The 19,944-nt window shown below is 49.1% G+C and overlaps 1 protein-coding gene across 1 annotated transcript in view; it reads left to right on the top strand.

The window, feature by feature from the left end:
- Positions 1–4,317: 4,317 nt before the first annotated feature.
- The window catches only part of ASXL3 (ASXL transcriptional regulator 3), a 1,228,938-nt gene continuing 1,213,311 nt past the window's right edge, over positions 4,318–19,944 (top strand). Inside the window, exon 1 of the mRNA XM_069620988.1 lies at positions 4,318–4,520. Within this exon, the coding sequence (XP_069477089.1) occupies positions 4,467–4,520 (54 nt within the window). The 5' untranslated portion in view covers positions 4,318–4,466. The remainder of the gene's footprint in view (positions 4,521–19,944) is intronic.

Genomic DNA, 19,944 nt, shown 5'->3' on the forward strand with positions numbered 1-19,944 from the left:
CCCATCATCAAAGAAGAGTGGATAAACAAGATGACATCACAGCTGACCATGCCACACGACACCAGACTGGAAAAACAACAGTGTTTTCGATGCGGACACGACCTTCCCCACGACGGCCCCTGCCCAGCCAATTGTCAAATATGCTCTGCCTGCGGTGGAGAAGATCACTATCGGGCAACGTGCCGAAATCCAAAGGCAATGAGGACCACCTCCACACATCAAGGACTGAACATACATTGGTCCCCTCCAGATACCGCAAGGAGGAAAGAACAAGAGACACTAAAAGAAACTACTACAAGGAGAGACGACACACACAAGGAAAACACTCCAAATCCCTGGAGGGTTGCCGAAAAAAGGGAGAAGAATACACAGACTAAACACGTCTACGCCCTCCATAAGTGAATTGGAATCGCAATTCAGCACGGACAGACACAAAAAGGATACCTATATGCTCTAGGGAATCCTACTGAATCAGAGCATAGTCCCATCCTGACATTGACCATGCAAAATCAGGAATTAGAATTCCTAGTGGATTCCGCAGCGACAATCGACGCCATGCCAGAGTCAGAATACCTAAAACTCAAGTGCAAGCCAAGGTTACGCAAGGCTCAAGTGGACATCTACAAATACAGAGGCAAAGAACCACTGCCATGTCTGGGCGCTTTCAGAACTTCGTGCCACCACAAAGACAAGGAAGATCAAATAACAGTACATGTCCTGGCAACTGAGGCTGCAAGCGGGTGCATATTAAGTTTCAAATCTGCGGTTCAAATGGGCCTCATCCACATTCTATACAGATTGATGGCAGGGAAATACATGTCTCCGGCGGCCAAAGTGGTGGCAAACTTTCCAAGTCTTTTCAAAGGTATCGGAAAACTCAAAGGATGAAAAATTGCTCTACACATCGACCCAACGGTGAAGCCCGTAGCACAGCACTTTAGAGGGATCCCATTCAACATCAAGTTGAAAAAGAGCTGCTGTTGTTACCGGAAGGAGAAATCATAGAACATGCGAGTGGACCCACATCATGGGTCTCACCAGTTGTCCCAGTACCGAAGAAAAGTGTAGATGGTTATGTGTCGACATGAGGGCACCGAACCAAGTGATCCTTTGAGAACACCACCAAACACTGTGCATCACTGATATGATGTACCTCCTCAATGGCGCCACAGTATTTTCCCACCTTGATCTAAACAAGGGGTACCATCAAAATGAGCTCAGTGAGGAGGTGCGTTACATAACAACCTTCACTAAGCGCCTAGGACTAGATATAAAAGCCTGAATTTCGTGATCTCATCAGCAGCCAAAATATTTAAAGAAGAAATACGCAAACTCACTAGACACATACTGCATTGCATCAACTATAGCAATGACATTCTAGTTTTTGGGCACTCTCATGAAACGCAATACGCCACACTGATGAAGGTGTGCACAGCACTGAGTGACGCTAATTTTACACTGAACCAAGACAAATGTGACTTTAACAAAAGCACACTAAAAGTCTTCGGACACATCTTCTCTCAAAAGGGAATACAACCAGATTCTGACAAATAAAAAGCACTAACGGAAGCTCCGAGACCTGGAACTGTGGCGCAAGTACAATCATTCTTGGATCTGACGAGTTACTGCACAAGATACCTCCCCGATTTCGTTACCACCATCGCATCCCTGAGAGCACTCACGAAACAGGACGCCACATTCGAATGGGGACTGGCACAACAGAAACGTTTTGATGCAATACGGAGGGACATGGCTGCGGCCGTATGCATGTCTTACTTCGATCCTAACTTACAGATGGAACTCACCGTGGACGCCAACCCTGTAGGACATGGGGCTGTCCTAGCCCAGCACTTCGGCAGTGAGCATGCCAAAAGAAGGATAGTGTCCTATGCCAGTAGGAGTCTAACGGAAACAGAGCAGAGCTATTCACAGGATGAGCGAGAGGCCTAGCGGTCGTGTGGGCCTGAGAGCACATTCAATTGTTTGCGTATGGCAAGACATTCACAATAATCACGGACCAAGCAGCATATGTCACAATCTACGTAAAACCAACGGCAGAAATGTCACAGAGAATCGCGAGATGGGGACTCCGTCTCCAGGATTACAAATACTCAATACTACACAAACCCGGCAAGGACGAAAATCCAGCAGACTTCTTTTCTCGACATCCACTCGCTGGAGGTGCAACCTCATGAGATAGAGCAGATGGATACATCAATTGCATAATTCACCATTCAATGCCACCCACCATTTCCATGACAGAACTTGCAAAGCACACAGCCGAAGATGCCACGCAAGCACTATTGGCTTCGTGTATTGGAAATGGAAGATGGAGATCTGGGGGAGAGGCACTTCAGGCTAGCCCAGCACTGGATGAGCAGCTGTTCAAAACACTGGCAAAGTCGAAAGAGGAATTGTCCATATCACTGTCATCCCTACTGCTAAAAGGAGATAGAATAATAATACTGGAAATTCTCCACAAGAAGGTCATAGAGATAGCCCACGAAGGTCATTCTGGAATCGTCTCCACCAAACGCATGCTGCGAAGCAAGGTATGGTTCCCAAGAATGGACAGACAAATAGAGAAAACGCTGAAATCCTGCCACATCTGCCTGAGATTACAAGCCACCGTTTTCCCACTACGCATGTCAGAGCTCCCTGGTGGAGTGTGGGAGGAAGTGGCCATAGACTTACGTGCTGGTAGCACTGGACGAACAGTCCCGCTACCCACAGCAGCCACAGCTCTTATACCAGAACTTGATCGCATTTTCTCAGCGTTCGGAGTACCAAAGGTGGTCTAATATGATAATGGTCTGCCGTTCACCAGCCGGGACTTCCAAAATTTTCCAAACTACCTGGGATTCAGACACAAAAAATAAATAAATAAATAAATAAAATCATACCCCTGTGGCCCCAGGCGAATGGAGTGTTAGAGCGTTTTATGGCCAACATCAAGTGGGCAGTCTGCATTGCAACAATTACACGCATGTCCATCGAACGAGCCCTCTGCCAACTCCTAAGAGATTTCCTGGAACACACTGCATGACTTCACAGCGAAATGTCCGGCAGAACTCATGTTCGGGTACCCCGTCAGATTGAGAGTACCGTAGGAGGATCAGTAAGTGGAGGTGAGCGAAGAGATGACAAAGACAAGGGAGACAGAAATTAGAGCAAAGGAAAGAATGAAGGAATACATCATCAAAGGAGAAGTGCTGGTACAACAAACCCAGGTCCACAAGGACATGCTACCATTTCATTCAAGGCCCATGAAAGTATCTCACGTCAAGGGCTCCATGATCACAGCAGAAAGGGATGGATGGGTCATAAACGAGAAACAGTTCCTTCTTCAGAAAAGCAGGGGAGGATACCATTCGGACAAACGGGCAAGAGAGTGAAGAAGAAGAAAGACAAAGGGGGTCAGAGGATACTTGGCGTACGAAGATGAGCCAGAAAGAGAACAATGTAACAGCATGGAGGAACATCTAGATGGGACAGCTGCGTCCCCTCGACAAGGAAGGGCCTGCCGCATCATCCGAAAGCTATAATTATTTTGGGGGGGGATGCAGCATCGCAAGAGGTTGTCATCAGACGCGCTGACGCTCATGAAAGGCCAGGTGACCCATGTATGTGCGCGCACTGCGCGTAAATAAAGTCACTTCCTAGCAATCATCCCTGGTGTCCGGGTGTTTGTGCATGCGCTTCCGCCGGCCCTGCGCGCCCTCACCACATAATCTTAAGACATCACAACCTCGACCACTGCATCTCCATTGATTTCAGTGAGGTCGTCCTCCAACATCATCTCTCTTTTCACTGTAACCAACCGTGGAGACTAAACAGGTTCACAGGGTTTCATTATCTTCAGAGCCTCCTCTCTCCATATATCACTAACCCTCCCGATTTAGACGGGAGACTCCTGATTTTTAGATGAAAAAGATTGATATTTTTTTCTTCCCCAATGCAATCCTATGGGGAAATTTCTTTCTCTCGCTTTCGGGAGCAGAATCTCCCTTCTAGGTGGTCGAGAATGTTGGCATGTACGATATATGTTCGAAATATATTCGCATTCTAACCCCCCCACTCGCAAATCTCCCTCAATCCTCTCTAGGTTCAAGTATATTTCCTACTGACACAAATCCAACCTGAACCAATCGGAAAGTCCACCAACCAAGCCCCTCCAGTCCAACTTGTACAGAACATTGCAAAGAATAAATAGCAGTGGCACGAACTACTGGATATTGGCGCATGCGCGTATTCCGACAAGAGTACGTGCTCATCACGTGACGTTTAAAACGTCGCTCAGCCGTTTCCTGTGATGGGAACTAGTCGCTGCCAAGCTATAGCGGCGCGAGCTGTCAGCTGCTGTGCGCGAGCCTCGGCCCCAGTTTGATAGCACTACTCCGCCCCTACTACAGCCCTCTCACGCCGTGGAACATCCACGCCACCAACTCCATCAATGAGATGCAAACATGAAAGACAAGAGGAAGAAGAAGGACCGCACCTGGGCCGAGGCTGCCCGCCTGGTACGTGCAGCGCTGCCCGGGCATTGTTCTACCCGCGCCCCTCCCTCGAGTGACGTGAGCGACGCAGTGTTCCTGGGGGACCCTCCCCCTGCATGGCTGAAGTGATGGGCAGAGCAGAATGTAGGAGAGGGGCGTGACTGATGGGTGCAGGTTACTGGGGACTATATAGTGCTTGAACCTCTGTGAATTTCTACACATCTGTGTTCTTGTATTGCCTATGGCAATGTGGCGGTCTGTTGGATGTTTCTGTCTGCCCCCCAGTCAAAAATCACTTTTTGACCCTGCTAGTAGCCCCTAGCTGTTCCTCCCCACCTGCACCCTGCCATGTCAACCACTGCCGCGCTTTGCCCATTCAACTCTTCTGCACTTTGCTCGTGCCCCACCTTGCCCTGTGGCTGCATTGCCCACTTTGACGCCCTCCTGCACCTCACCCCGTGTCCCTCGATGCACCTTGCTCTGTGCCACACTTCGTTCTGTGTTGCACCTTGTCTCATGCTGTCCCACACCCTGTGCGCCTCCCTGCTGCATCCTCATCCCTGCTGACCACCCGGAGCCCCCTTGCTGCTGCTTGTGGCAACCCCGCATTGCAGTTCACCCAGCTTCCTGGTTCCACTGCATAGTGCCCCCATGCCTCACTGCCCGTGTCCTCCCCGTGCATGCCATCCTGCACCACCTAGCCACACACCAACCGAAGGCCACCTACACCGCCCTCGCTGCTGTGCCACATTAGTGCCCCCTGCTGCCACGTCCATGAATGCCCCCGTGCGTCTCCTTGCGCCATGCCGAAGCTTGCTTTGTGCTGCTTCTAGTTCTGTATGCTGCATTGCACCCCTGCCACTTTGTGCCCTCATGCCATTCACTTCCATGCTACCTGCTGCTCTGCCCCCTGCGGCTTGACTGGGGCCCCTGTGCTGCCCCACACCCTCATGCTGCATCATGCCCCTTGCCTGCTTCTGCTCTGCCCCCCTGCCACATACGTCCTGACGTGCGCTGCAGAACTCCCACAGTCACCCCATGCGCTGCATAGTGACCTGCACCCTCTTGCCACACACCGCCCCACGCCCACCTACTCTCCAGCTGCACTCTGCCTCTTGCTGTTGCATGCTGTCATGCCCCCCTGCAGCCCTTGTTTGCCAAGTGCCCTTTTGCTCTCTCTTCTGCACCTCACTGCCACACAACTACTAGCCGTACACCTCCCCGTGGCCCTCTGCTGATTCCAACCTATCTACCAGTGCTGCGCCAGGGATTCCACCCTGGCTACCAGTGCTTCTGCTCTACCCACATGATGCCATTCCCTGCTCACCCTATGCCATCCAGCGCCCCTTTGACACACACACCTGCTGCTTGCCGTCTTGGAACCCCCTTGCCACACACCACCCTGTGCTCCCTGCTGCTCACCCAGATTTCACCTGCTTGCACTCCTTATTGCCCTGTGCCACAACTCGCTCCTGTGGCCTTGTGCCTCTCCTTTGAACCTGCACCATTCTGCCACATAATAACGTGTTTTACTCCTCCCTTCTTGCTTCACTGCCGTATGCTTCCCGGCAGCACTTCCCCATGCCCCTACGGCACACTGCTGCACACCCACTGCTTACCCAGTGATTTCACCTGATGAGCAGTATCTCTGCTTAACCCGTGCGCTCCTGCAGGCCCCTTGCGCTCCTCCCCCTGATGCTGCTTGCCTATGCCCACCCTTCCCCCGATGCTGCTCGCCTGGCACCCTCCCACGCTGCTCACTGGGCACCCCCACTTGTCTCCTCACGCCTTGCCCATTTTCCCTTTACCACAGCTTGCTGCCATCCACTCCCCCTTTGCATGATCTGTAAATTTGCCTAGTTCTTCCCTCTCCCCTGCGATGTGTTCAGGCTTGCTCAGTGCCCCTCCACTACTACACACAACTTGCTTAATCTCCACAATATGTTATTTTATGAAAAATGTGTGATGCCATCATACACCCACAGGGCTCGCAAAATGAAGGGCGAGAACCGTTTGCATGGTACTCGACCTTGCTGGCAAGTATGGAGATGTTTGAAACTTTTACTTTACATTTACTGCAAACCAACTATGTTTTTAGTAGTGGCAAATAAAATGTTCAGTCTGCATGACTGGCCTTTTGGGTGGCAGCATTGCACCAAATCTGACGTGTGTTTATGGTGACATGCTCCATTTGCCAGAAAACACTGGCTAATATTTGTCACCAATCACCGTCGGGCAAGTACATTTCTCTTAGGTTGAGTATGTAAACTAAGGAATGCGCCCTGCAGGTCTGGTGGGATTTTTACAAATTTTCAAATTTGCAAGGCGTGCAACCACTCAAGTGATTGTTTTTCTTGCTTGCTGCACCAAGTAATCAGTTAACACATTTAAGGAGGTTTCCAAATATGAATTGGATATAATTGGATATATCAAATTCTTCACCTCAGATTAAATGTAATCAATACAGGAGAAATACTGCAGATAAGGAATCTGTCTGAATGCACTGACGCAATGTGTAGATTTTGTAAAAATTAAACTTTTGTGGAATCGCTAAAGCATGTTCTATGTTGTCCTGAGTTAAGGGAGAAACATCAACCATATGTGGGAAGCACCATATGTGGGAAGCACTTTGAAAGATTTTTATAATAATTAATGAAAGTCCTTTGGGCTAAGCTATTGGGTACGTTCACATTGATAATAATGGTTGCATTGAAATTGTTAAGGGTGTGTCATGTAATCTATAGCATATGATATATATATTTTTTTGTTTGTATTTGGTTTAAAACCTTTACAAAATTATCACGCAATAAAAAATGAAATGATACAGCTTAAGTTTAAAAACGGTACAATAACAACAAGAAAGAACTCCTCCATGGGGTTAGTATATTCAAAAAACAAAATCATTGCCGAATACACATCATACAGTCTTTTCCTTTTCATGATTCAAAGTCTATGATCTCTTTAAGAATAGGGGCAGAGAAGAAATTACTACGGCATTACTACCCAAAAAACCACATATCCCCTAGTTGCCATTTAACTATACCATAGGGTAGGATAGAAATTAATCTTTCAGAGAAGTGAGCCTTTTTCACAACCCACCTTTAATGAAGAGGTGACATTGCAATTTTTTAGAACTTGCACTACCGTCGATGTTAGGGCTATGTTATGGCCAGAGATTATTCTATCCCACAGATATTCTGCGATGATCCCCTCCTCCCGAATCACAATTTATATAGCATAGGATATAATAATGCAGGGTGAGATTAAGTGCCAGGAAAATGATGCAAAAATATATATTCACCGTCAAATAATTGGAGGTGTAGCAAGACTTTTTTTTTTAATGTATGATATTCAAAGCAATCTTGGAACTTTGAGTAAAAGGACAAGTCATATTCAAAAATTGATTTAGATTGGAGGGTTGATTTTTGTGGATTTTCTTTTGTCCAAAATGTGTAATGTTTTTTTTTTAGATAGAATGAATATTTTTGATAATGAAGCTCCTTTTGATAGCTAAACACATTTTCTTTCACGACATATAAACATGTTTCCCTGAGAACTTGATGACAATTTTGTAGCATTTATGCTCTCAAAAGGAAGTAATCATGTGTATTTGGGCTTGCTTAGTATACAAAGATATTACTTTTGTCTGAATTAAGTTGTATTGGTCACCTTAAATTAAAAGCAATTACGATTTTTAACATGCATACGAGAATAATCCATTGTGCCTAGTTATTAAGGATATTGCACTCCCTATTTAAATTGCATTTCGTTATGTGACGTTTCAGGTTTCGAAATTGAGGGGAGCTGGTAGCTATTTGACCCCTGCTTGTAGCCTAGACGAGCCTGGCTAGCTTGGCACCAACAGCTACTAGGAGCTACATTTGGCTCCCAAGGCCAACTGATGCCAAACAAAACACTTATTTGACTTTAACTCTGTGCATTTGGGACAATCTATAAATAAGCATTAGGACACATCTATATGACATTTGAAGCATAGGGGTCATAAACAACAAGCAAATGTTAAGTTGGCATCCTATGTGGTAGTTAGATTTGTGGAACGCTATGTACTAGCACCTGGATCGCCAGTGGTAGCTTTTGCTCTTTGGTTACTGCTGGCTACCCAGGAGCTCCTTTCAGCTCTGGTCATCTAATCTTAATTTCAATCCCTGGACAGTTGCATATCACATTACTTCTATTGTCTTTCAGTGCTTCAAAGCATTTTAGGTTGTCTGGTAGTTTGGCAGACCATTGTCCGAACAGGCTAAAACAATGCCTTATATTACAAGAGAAGATCTTTTCATGATACATTACAGTTTCAGGAAAGTGACAATATTTGGCAGAGATTACTAGTACTGTAACATTCTATTTAGCAGATTCCATGTGTTGCATTTGGTGTGCTCTGCTTTTTGCTGTATCAGTAAATCATCAATTGCTGGCTTGGGACTCTGCCAACTAAAAATTGGAATGCTGCACTGAAGGAGGGAGCAGTTAGTGTCTATAGATGCAACTGATTGCTGTTGTGGGCTAATGTATATTCAGAAGGCCACAGTCTAGCCATTAGCAGCAAGAGACCAATTGCTTTGGCAGGTATGGCCGCTACTTAAAGTTATCCTTTTGTTTGGTGATGGCTGCTGTATCTTTTGCTATGTTAGTGAATAAGTGATTGCTGACATGAGAGCCGAATTTGCGCCCTGACCTTTGGCAACAATTATCAAGGTGCTGCACTGAAAGGTGAAGCTAGCAATGTGTATATATGAAAACGTCTATCCCTGAAGTATTGCGTGCTGATACAGAACATTGGATTAGTATTGACAATTATTTTAAATGTAATACAACAAGCCTGAAGTATCTAGTTAGTGGATCTGGCCTTCTGTGAATAACTATACTTGCTAAACTCATACAGTGTGTTGATTTTCTCTACGAATCGCTAAAGCACAGAAATCCTAAATCATCTACCCACAATATTGACTTCACAGTTTGGGAGAGTCCCAAAAGTGAACACAGACTCTTTAACGTTGCCAGGCAGCTCCATTTGTGGTAACCGGATGTCTATACGTTTTCATTCAGAAGTACAGTACATATGAAATATTAAAAGACAATATTGAATACAAAAATATTAAAGGACAATATTGAATACATTTTAAAATGCAGGGATGTATTCGCTGCATACATTGAAAAAAGGTGAAACCGGTATTAACGCAGTGAAATGGTGACATTTGATGCCACTTTTCCAGAACAAGAGTCTGGGCTTTGGTGTATTTCATTTCTGTTCATTTAGTTAGGAGAGTCTTTAAAGGTCGTTGTTATTAATTGTGTGTCTTAAAAGGCTGTAATTTCCTACCAGGGGAAAGGTCATTTGGGGAGAGTATTCTGTCCAACAATGGTTATATGAGCTCATTCTTAATATCTGTTTTTCTGTAGATCATAAGGGTTGTTTGGGATTGAAAATGGAAGGTATTTTTGATGGTTTGAAATTCTTGGCAGATTAGTTGAAAATCCCACCTCTGTTTCCCATAAAGTGGTTGAGGACATGTATGCAGTGACATGAATCTAACAGAACAGAGAGATGGCAATGGTGATTGACACACCCAGCTGTGTTTTAAAGGCCAGCATATATGTGTTCAAAATGTAACAGCAGTCTCTAGAGTTGTTTGGTGGCACAGCTCCAGATGTTTTGAGGTAGGATTGTTTTAATTGGTAGTAAAACTGGAGTGTTAGCTGTCAGTTGAGCTAGTTTTAGGCAGCTAAAGCCATATTTTAATTTTAAAATATAGGTATTTTTGTAACACTTTTTGTTTTAAATGTTTATTCTTACAAGTTCAAAGCAGACCCCCCCCCCCGCATCTGATCTCATCACTTTTAATTACATACCTAAATCACTTTGTTCTAAAAAGTCCATAATCCGTATATTGTGTGGGCGCCATTGCTTCATATAGTCTTTCTGGAGATAGTTCAGCACTTCGCCCCAGTCCTGTTTGAAAGTGGCTTGTTCTTCTCAGGACACATACGTTGCCCATTCCATTGAGTCCCATATTTTCCTAAACCAAATCCTGATCTGTAGGTCTTTGTGATTTTATTTTCCCACCTTTTTGCCACCTCTAGCCATGCTGCTTTAAGCAAACCATTAAACAACGTTTCTGCCTTTTTGGAATAGGATTTTAGTTTGGGGTCCCAAAGACTGCACAAACACACCACCGTTTCTAAGGGATTTAGTGTTGTAAACATACCTTCCGTATATCTGTTACCTCTTCCCAGAATGGTTTCAATCTCTTCCCAGAATGGTTGGAGCACTAGACAGTCCCACCATATATGTCTCCATAACCCCTTCATCCAACATCCACTCCAACAAAGGAACAATGAATTCGGGTACATAGATTGCAACCTTTCGGGTGTGTAGTAATAATTTAATTAAAATAATTTGCATTTATATAGCGATATGAACCCTCGGGCATCTGAGCGCTGCTTATTATTTCATGGTGTGTGGTGCTTATTTATCAACCACGGAAGGATGAAAGGCTGAGTTTGGCCCTGCCGGGATTCGAACCTGTGTCGCACTCCCCGGATGTCAAACCGAGCTCTCTACTCGCAGTGCTATCTGACCTGGTGTAGTGCCATTGGTACATCACTTTGTACCACATTTCTCTTATTTGAATGGAGCAGAGCGAGTTAACTTTTTAGTATAATACCCCAGAGGTGGTCCCATTGTTATTTTGAGAAAGTCATTCCCATTGTGGTCTCCGATCTCTTAATACATTTCCATTGTACCTGAGTAGTATCATTGTTCTGAAATCGATACAGTACCGAGATAAGTTTACTCGTGTGAGTTGGGATATGTTTCAAATGGTGTCAACTGTCTCGGGGCTGCCATTAATTTCCACACTGGTTAGCCAATGATTCAATTGAACATATTGCATCCCATCTTCCTCTACTAAACCATTATTAAATATGCAGTCTTCAAATGATCGAATAGATTGGCCTTGGAACATAGCTCTTTACGCATCTTCTGTCCGTCCTGCCCACATCTTCTGTCCGTCCCCCGTAAACCATTCCTTTATTACTCTTAATTGGGCCCTACCTCATAATATCTATAAAAATGCGGTAGGGCTGGCCCACCCCTTTTTGTTTTGGAGCTGTCAAGGTACTCATCGCTATCCTCGGCGGGGGGTGGGTGGCAGGGGAGGGGGTTGTTTTGATATATATTATATATATATATGTAATATATGATTTTTGTTGGGGATTTAAGAGAGGTTTTCGGTACACTGAGAGAGAGAGTGCTAGTAGCACAATATTCTTGGCGGAATCACCATTTTTATCACTGTTATTCTTCCTAGCCATGAAACTGATAAAGGGTTCCATCTTTGCAAATCACTCTTAAATTTCGTAAGTAATTGGGGGTACTTTTCTCTATATATGTAATCCATCTATTCCGGCAGGACTACTCCCAGATAGGTTAGCCACTTTCCAGCCACTTTTTTCAGCCACTTTCAGTTGGGAAGGAGCCCTTATTACTTCCATTTCAATTTAACATGACATCCACTATGGGGGACCGCCTGGGGAGGCAGTGGCGGAAGTTGATGGTGAGGCCAGGGCAGCAATATAGTCTCGAAATTTCGGCCAGACATCCCTCGGCCTGGAGCGGGAGCGCTGCATCGCACTCCAGGACTGCTCGGTGTCGTGAGCCCATGTGACCGAACCAAGCCATTGTGTCTAGGTAGGCGCTCTAGGGCGGAGCCAACATAATAATATACAGCGAACTGCCAGCAGCATACAGAGACCTGCCAGTTTCCTAGAGTCACGAGACAACTGAGGGAAATCATGGAAAAAACAATGCAGTGGGGTAGGGGTTATCGGGTGTTCCAGAATGTCGGATAATGTAGAGCAAATATCTAGCCAAAATTGGGCTAACCGGGGGCAGAGCCACAGCATGTGCATGTAAGACGCTTGGTCTGCGCCACACCTGGGACAGGAGGGGGGGTTAGCATCGGAGATACGATGAAGTCTCATAGGTGTATAATGATACCTGTGCAGGATTTTGAATTGGATGAGTTTAAATTTAGTGTTGTAGGAAACCTCGTGAGTGCGGGCGCACTTACGAGCCCACCTCTCATCAGTGATCTCCGAGCCGAGATCCCTCTCCCATTTGCGACGAAGCTCCGTGAAGTGGGGGGCCGCTCTGGACTGAAGTAAGGTGTAGAGCCTCGACACTTTGCCTTTGAAGGAAAGATAGGAGCAGAGCTCCTCTACTATCGGTTCATCGGGAGGCAAGGCGGGGAAGTCTGAATATCTGGCTTTAAGGTGTCCACGGAGTGACGAGTACTGTAGCCACACCGAGGGTCGGCGCCTGAGTGAGGGGGGAAGGTCAGACCATTCTATAAAATTCCCCTGCTCAAAGGCATCGCGCAGAGTCAGGAAGCCTGCAGTGGCCCAGCGGTTGACCACTGAGAGTGGAATGTGCGGGACACCGGGCAAGAAGTTCCACAGTGGGAGGTCCCCGTGGAACGGGCTGGGAGTGTCAACCATGGTCCAGAATTTGGAAAGGGCCAGGGATGTGCTGGCCACTGGATTCGCAGAGTTCGGATCAGGAAGGATCGGTTGGAGGATCAGGGAACCTATCGCCCGATCACAGATGGACAGCTTCTCAAGGCGAACATGTGGGGGGGGGTCGACAGTGTTGAACCAAAATGCCGCAAACTGTGACTGGGCCACCACCCACTATCTGACAAAATCGGGAGCGCCGAAACCACCTAACGCCTTAGGGGCGAATAGCGTGGAGAATTTGAGGCGGACAGCTCCGGAGTGCCACAGGAAGGTGTTACATATGCTGCGAAGCATTCGAAAAAAGTTATCCCCTGGCCAAAGAGGTAGATTAGTAAATCGGTACAGTAATTGGGGTAATACAATCATTTTGAGTATACCAATCCTGCCCGCAAGCGAGAGGGGGAGTTTAGTCCAGCTGGTGGCCTTAGCCTGAAGGGTAGTTAGATAGGTGTGGAAGTTGTCATCGCGCAGCTGAGGTGTGTGCCGGGAGACCACCAAACCTAGGTAGATGAAGCTATTGGGACACCAGTTGAACCCATGAAGCTCGGGGGGGAGCTTGTGTGAAGTCTGTGAGTGGAAACAATACAGATTTGGAACAGTTAATCCTCAGACCGGATATGTCACCGAAACGGGCCACATCCCTCAGTATGGGCAGAAGGTTGGCTACAGGGGATCGGACATACAGGAGGGTATCGTCTGCGTAGAGGGAGATTATGTCGGTCTGGCCAGATGTGCGCAACCCTCTGTGCGAGTGCAACTGTCTAATCATGTCAGCAAAGGGCTCCATGGCAATTGCAAAGATAAGCGGGGAGAAGGGGCATCCCTGGCGTGTTCCTCTAAAAATCTGGAGGGGGGAGGAGCACCTATCTTCTGTGCGGACTTTGGCGGACGGGGCGGTGTAAAGGAGCTTTATCCAGGTGCAAAAGTTAGGACCGAAGTTACATTTCTCTAGAACACACCATAGGTATCTCCATGAGACTGAATCAAAAGCTTTTTGCATGTCCAATGCAGCCGCCACAGCCTGGGTGGCAGGGTCGATCCTAGTGATCACATTGAAAAGTCTCCTCAGATTTAGGGAGGTGGATCTGCCGGGGACGAAGCCGGCCTGATCTGGATGGATAATGTGGGACATGTATGGGGCTAAGCGGTTAGCAAGTAGCTTGGCAAATATCTTAATGTCACTATTAATCAGAGAGAGGGGACGGTACGAGCCGCACTGCGTAGGGTCTTTTCCTACGCAGTAGTCTAGCCAGCATTCTGCCGGGTCGTTCACCCTCGCCATATTTTCTCGCTGATTGGGGGGAATCTAGGAACCTGACCTCGCGCTCAGCAAGGCCACGAAACCTGTCCAACTCAGAGCCCAGGAGCGCAAGTGTGGCCGGGGAGTGGTCATCAGCGTATTGGGATTCATAGACGGAGAGGGCCGATTCGCAAACAGCTATATCGGCCCGAATGTCCCTAAGTATGCCACTGCACTTGGAGATGGCAACCCCTCTAGTGTGTGCTTTAAAGGCCTCCCATAGCACCGCGTGTGTTGGGACAGAGTGTAAGTTAAACTCGAAATATTCCTCGATAGAGGTCTCAAGCTCAGACACGAAAACTTGGTCAAGAAGCGAGTGGGGGCTCAGCCTCCACTGTCTAGTTTTATTGGGATCTAATCCCCAGTTCAAAGAGATTAGTACAGGTGAATGGTCCGATAGCGTCCTGGGGAGTATGGCTAAGTGGGTGATGCATCTAACGAGTATATCTGTGACGAGCCACCTATCTATCCTGGAGTGGGAGTCATGCACTGAGGAGTAGAAGGAGTATGTACGGTCATCGGGGTACATCAGGCGCCAGGCGTCTACCAACGCCAAGCGGGGGAGCGAGGTAAGGATGGAATATGCTGCCCTAGAGAGTTGGCGGGGGCGAGAACCCGATCTATCCAGGTTGGCATCTAGTATCGTGTTGAAGTCACCGCCCCATAGAATGGGAATTAGAGGGTAGCTCTCGAGCAGAGTGGCCAGGTGGAGGTAGAAGTCAGGGTCGTCGATGTTGGGACCATATATGTTCAGAATGGCAATTTCCTGTTGCTGCAATATACCGGTGATGAGCACAAACCTACCGAGTGGGTCTATGTGAGAGTGCTGACATGTAAACTTCAGGCTTTTATGTATTAGGGTGAGGGTGCCCCGGCTCAGGGTGGAGTAATTAGTATAATACCTCTGGGGGCCCCATTGCTTGGCAAACCGCTCACAGTGTTCGGAGCGGGCGTGAGTTTCCTGCAGGCACAGGATCTTCACTCCGTGGCGCGCGGCGTGAAGCTGAATCTGTCGCATCTTTTTATGGTTGCCCAGACCCCTGATGTTCCAACTCATAAGAGTTGTATCAGCCATACTTAGGGGTGATGGTGGAATAGATAAGAGTGGATTCCAGTAAGGTGAACGGTGTGTACCCATGGAGTATGCGGTCCTCCGACCATATGTGTGAATTGATTGCACGTGGTGCCCGTGGTGCCTCTGAAGGCCGTCAAGAGTTTTACAAACCATAACATTCCCAAATTACCTCCCACCCACATCCCTCCCCCAATCAGAAGGACGAGACCCAAACACAACCACAACAAACGTAAACTTTTAGGCATCAACGCCAGGGGGTCTGCTTGCGGCCGGGCAATGGCGCGCCGGACCGGGAGAGCGTAAGGAGAGTTATGCTACGTAGTAGGATTAGGCAGGGCATTTAGAGTGTATGCGGGTTACCTCGGGTCCAGATCTGTGAAAAAGTGGGCCCAGCAGAGGTTGGGATGTCGCCGTGTGATAGGACGCGGTAACCACATAGTTGGGTGTGTATTTAGCTAGAAGGGACATCTGTCCCGCGGTCACAGCGAGCAAAGTGAATGGAGTGAAATGTCGGGTGACTCCGGGAAGGGACCCCTGAGAGATGGTAATTACAGTGAGCGGGACAGTAGCAGGGTGCGAAATACACCGAGACAGATAGGAGATGAAACGACATCAGCAACATGAACTACTATAAAGCACGATGAATAGGGGCCATTGCGGGGGGGGAGCGCCGTGGCGGCCCCACCCCGCGGGCCAATTACAACAGAATCATTGAGAAACCATACAACCCATATCAACATTGTCTACATCAACCCGGAAAGTGTTCATCTATAAATTTCGAGGCTTCTTCGGGGATAGTGAAAAAGTGTGTTTGATTAGAGTGTACAATCCTCAGTTGGGCGGGAAAGAGCATGGAGTACTTGACCCCTAGGTCCCGGAGTCTCTTTTTCACCGCAAGGAAGGTCTTACGTTCCTGCTGCACAGCCACAGAGTAATCCGGGTACAAGTGTATCCTTGCAGCCCCAAGATGAAGCTCACCCTTGGCCCTGGCCGCCCGGAGCAGGACATCGCGGTCACGGAAATTGAGGATTCTGGCAATGATGGGGCGGGGTGGGGCACCAGGCCTGGGTCTAGGGGCCAAAGAGCGGTGAGCTCGCTCCATTGCGAATTGTGCCGAGAGGTTGGGGCTATCCAGGAGGGTCAAAAGGGTGCGTTCCACGTAGTCCTCCATGGGCTCCCCGATATCGTCCTCGGGAATGCCAACAATGCGTAGGTTATTCCGCCTGGAGCGGGATTCAAGGTCGTCGTTTTTCTTTTCGACCATAGAGACCCGGTTGGTCAGGGTGGTCACAGCTGTGCGAAGGGAGACCAGGTCGTCCTCTGCGGTGCTGACCCTAGTCTCGATCTCAGCGACCATGCTGTCTGTTTTTTCGATATGGGCCTTTATGGAAGAGATGGTCCCGTTCATATCGTCCAGCTTAGTGTGGAGCGCGGTAAAACCCTCTCGCATGTATTCCATCATTTTCTGCGAGTCGTCTGAGGTAGAGGGCGTTGCAATGACTGGCGCCTCTTCGGCTAGCGGCTTGGAGGGAGTTTTAGCAAACATATTTAGCGAGGCCTGCCTCTTGTTAGAACCGGCTCCTTTGGTCATGGCGATAGGACGCGTCTGGTGTCCAGGATCAGGTGCAGGTGTGGCAGGAGGCCTTCCAATAGGCGACCCGTAGGGCGGCCAGGTGGGGAGGAGGGAAGGTATGGAGAGCAGCTGACGAGTTTGGGGGAGAACCAGGGGTCCCCAACAGAGAACAGCGGGTGAGACCGCCGGGTCCAGGACCAGTGGGGTAGATCAGAAGTGAGGCTGCCAGTGGTGTGTAGGGGGAGCTCAGTAATTGTAGGGGGTTAGGACCCCTGCTCCAGGAGTGCTCCAGGGTTATTGGCGGCCGCCGGCAGAAGCCTGGGAGTGCTGGAGAGCCCACGGAGTTGGTTAGTAGTGGGTCGGCTGGTGAGGAGAGCCAATTGTTTGTGGGCCAAAAGTAGCGCTCAGAGGGGTATTACACGAGGGCCGCCCAGCAAGGGGATCAGATCCAGAGTTGGGGGGGGGGGGGGGGGGGGGGCAGGTGAGATGGAGGCCGGAGAGAGCTGTGGTGTCCCAAAATAAGTGTCCGCTGGGGCTCAGGGACCAAGGTCGGCGCAGGCCGAGAACACAGGAGCGGGCAGGGGGCAGCACCGTGGTAAGCGTGGCCCATAGGCTCGGTCGCAGCTCAGGCCCACAGCAGACGGGAGCAACACCAAGCGGCCCCCCCCCGAACCCCCCCACCTTGTTGCGGATCAGAGAGGGCGCGCCCCGCCGGAGGGGGGGCGCCGCAGGTAAGCAGGTATCGGAGAAGCAGGTGTCCGCGGTGGGGGGTCCGCTCCCCGCGGCTCGAGAGAGGGAGCCAGGCAGAACGGCGTCACGGGCGCCGCAGGTGGGGGGGGGCGCCGCAGGTAAGCGGAGCGGAGAAGCGGGTGTCCGCGGTGAGGGGTCCGCTCCCCGCGGCTCCAGAGAGGGAGCCAGGCCGTATGGTGTCACGGGCGCCGCGGGAGCCGGACCATACAGGCCGCCACAGGTCCAGGCAGGGTGCGTGTGATCCACAGGAGGAGCGATGAGGCCGAGGATGGAGCGCGGGAGCCGGCCAGCCACGGCCGACGAGGAGGGCTCTGGCGCCCCTCCCCCACAGCGGCCCGAAGCGCCGCGTCCTGAAGTGGATGGGAGGGCCGCAGCCGGTGGAGCCGCGGGCGGGCAGTCAGGCGCAATAAGACCCCGGCAGAGTAGAGGGCAGCAGTACGGTCCACAGGAGGGGCCGCGGGGGCCAGAAATCCGCAGTAGTGCAGCGGATGCGTTGAAGATGAAGCACCGCCCGCACACGGGAGGATAACCAGAGCAGAAGAGTGCTTTTCAAGGGATCGTACGCTCTCCCAGCTCAGAGCCCCGCAGCTAGTGGCCATCTTACTTCGGCGCAACAGCGCCCCCCACTTCAGTTCTGTTTTAAACAAAGAAAATTGTGCCTGCAACATCTCCATACATTGCTCCTGGAATTCCTTAAAGCAGTCTTTTTTCATTGCCATGTTCCGAGCTTCTTCACTGGCCTGATGATATTTATTGGAGTCCTCCGTGCCCTCAGAGGTATGGTGTGCAGTTCCTGCAGACCACAGTTTTTTGATGGTGCTGTCAGTGTTTCTTTTCTGAGTTCTCTGACCCCCTGTCTTTGCTTTCCCTTTACTTTTGGACATGGGGATGAAGTAATTGTCCAGTGACCGGTGTTCTGCCTTCAGAGTTCCCCTGTGGGCTTGACCCGCAGTCTGTGGTTAAGTTGCTCCTTATGACCAGCGTCGCTAGACGAGTATGTGCACCTAGAGATTGGCAAATTATTGCGGCACCTGCAGGGGGAGGGTGGGAGTTTTAGATTTTCTTTCTCCTTTATGTCACCCTTAGTTGAGCAAATCTGCCTGCCCACTATGTCCTCACAACATGCCACCTGGCGGGGTGAATGTCTGTCCCCCCCCGTCTCCTGGTCCTCACCAATGCAGGCGCTTTCTTTTCTCCGCCTCTCCCCTTGTGTGTAGGGTTGCTGACTCTGCAATTGTTGTCTCATAAACCGTTGGCTGACTTACCCAGATGCAGTTCACTGCAGCCTTTAGGGGAGGTGGAGGGGGTTGCACTCCTGAGTCCAACTCTTTATTTATTTATTTTTTAAACCTACAGGCCACCCAGAGTCAATGATGCCTTAGTCGCAAATGTATTAGTCCTAGGCACTTGCCCTTGTAAGCGTTCACGTGGCGAAGTGCTTACTTGTAGAGATGGTAGATGCAGCCTCTTTCCAGGTGTTTGATGTGTGCAGCTCTATCCCCCTTATTAACCCTTGCACTTGTGAGCTGTGTGTCACACCCGGGCGAGTCCACTGAAGGAGTCTCCTTGAGCATTGATGCATAGTCTGCCTCCTTTGTCTATGTCGTCACCGGCTCGATGTTAGCGCAGGTGCTTGTATGATTTTCCCCCAATGCCAAGCTTGCCCAGAACTTCGTGCAGGGCATCGTCTTGTCATCCGATTGAGGGTTTGCCTTGGATTGTCACCCTGACCATCGGGGAATGTCCTTCTCAGCGCTCACAATGAGATGGGGATCATCCTGCGTGTCCTGGACAGACTTTACATCACCCGTTCGCCTGGAGCGCTTAGCAACATGCTCAGTTTTTTTCCTCGATACACTGCAGCAACACCCTGCTTCACTTGCTCAGCCGCTCTGGACACTTGCTCACCATTGGTTGATTGCTTGCTTATGTTCGGCCTGGCTGGGGTGGAGCAGATTACACGTCCTGGTCCGTCAGCCGCCATTTTGGAATCCCACATTTTATATTTATGCCCATTAATGTATATACATAAATGGGGGAACAGCAATGGGGACCAACTTTGCCACCCCTATTATGTAAATCAAACTATGGGCTGGTGAGAGAACCTCATTGCATGGCTAGGTGAGAACACACAATACACGGAAAAGTTAGTAATCTGGTTACGATAAATTGATGAGCTAGCCATAATTCGGGATTCGGTCGAAAAGACTGG

The sequence above is a fragment of the Ambystoma mexicanum genome, chromosome 5q (assembly GCF_040938575.1).
Source record: "Ambystoma mexicanum isolate Mex_15411 chromosome 5q, UKY_AmexF1_1, whole genome shotgun sequence".
Taxonomy (NCBI): domain Eukaryota; kingdom Metazoa; phylum Chordata; class Amphibia; order Caudata; family Ambystomatidae; genus Ambystoma; species Ambystoma mexicanum.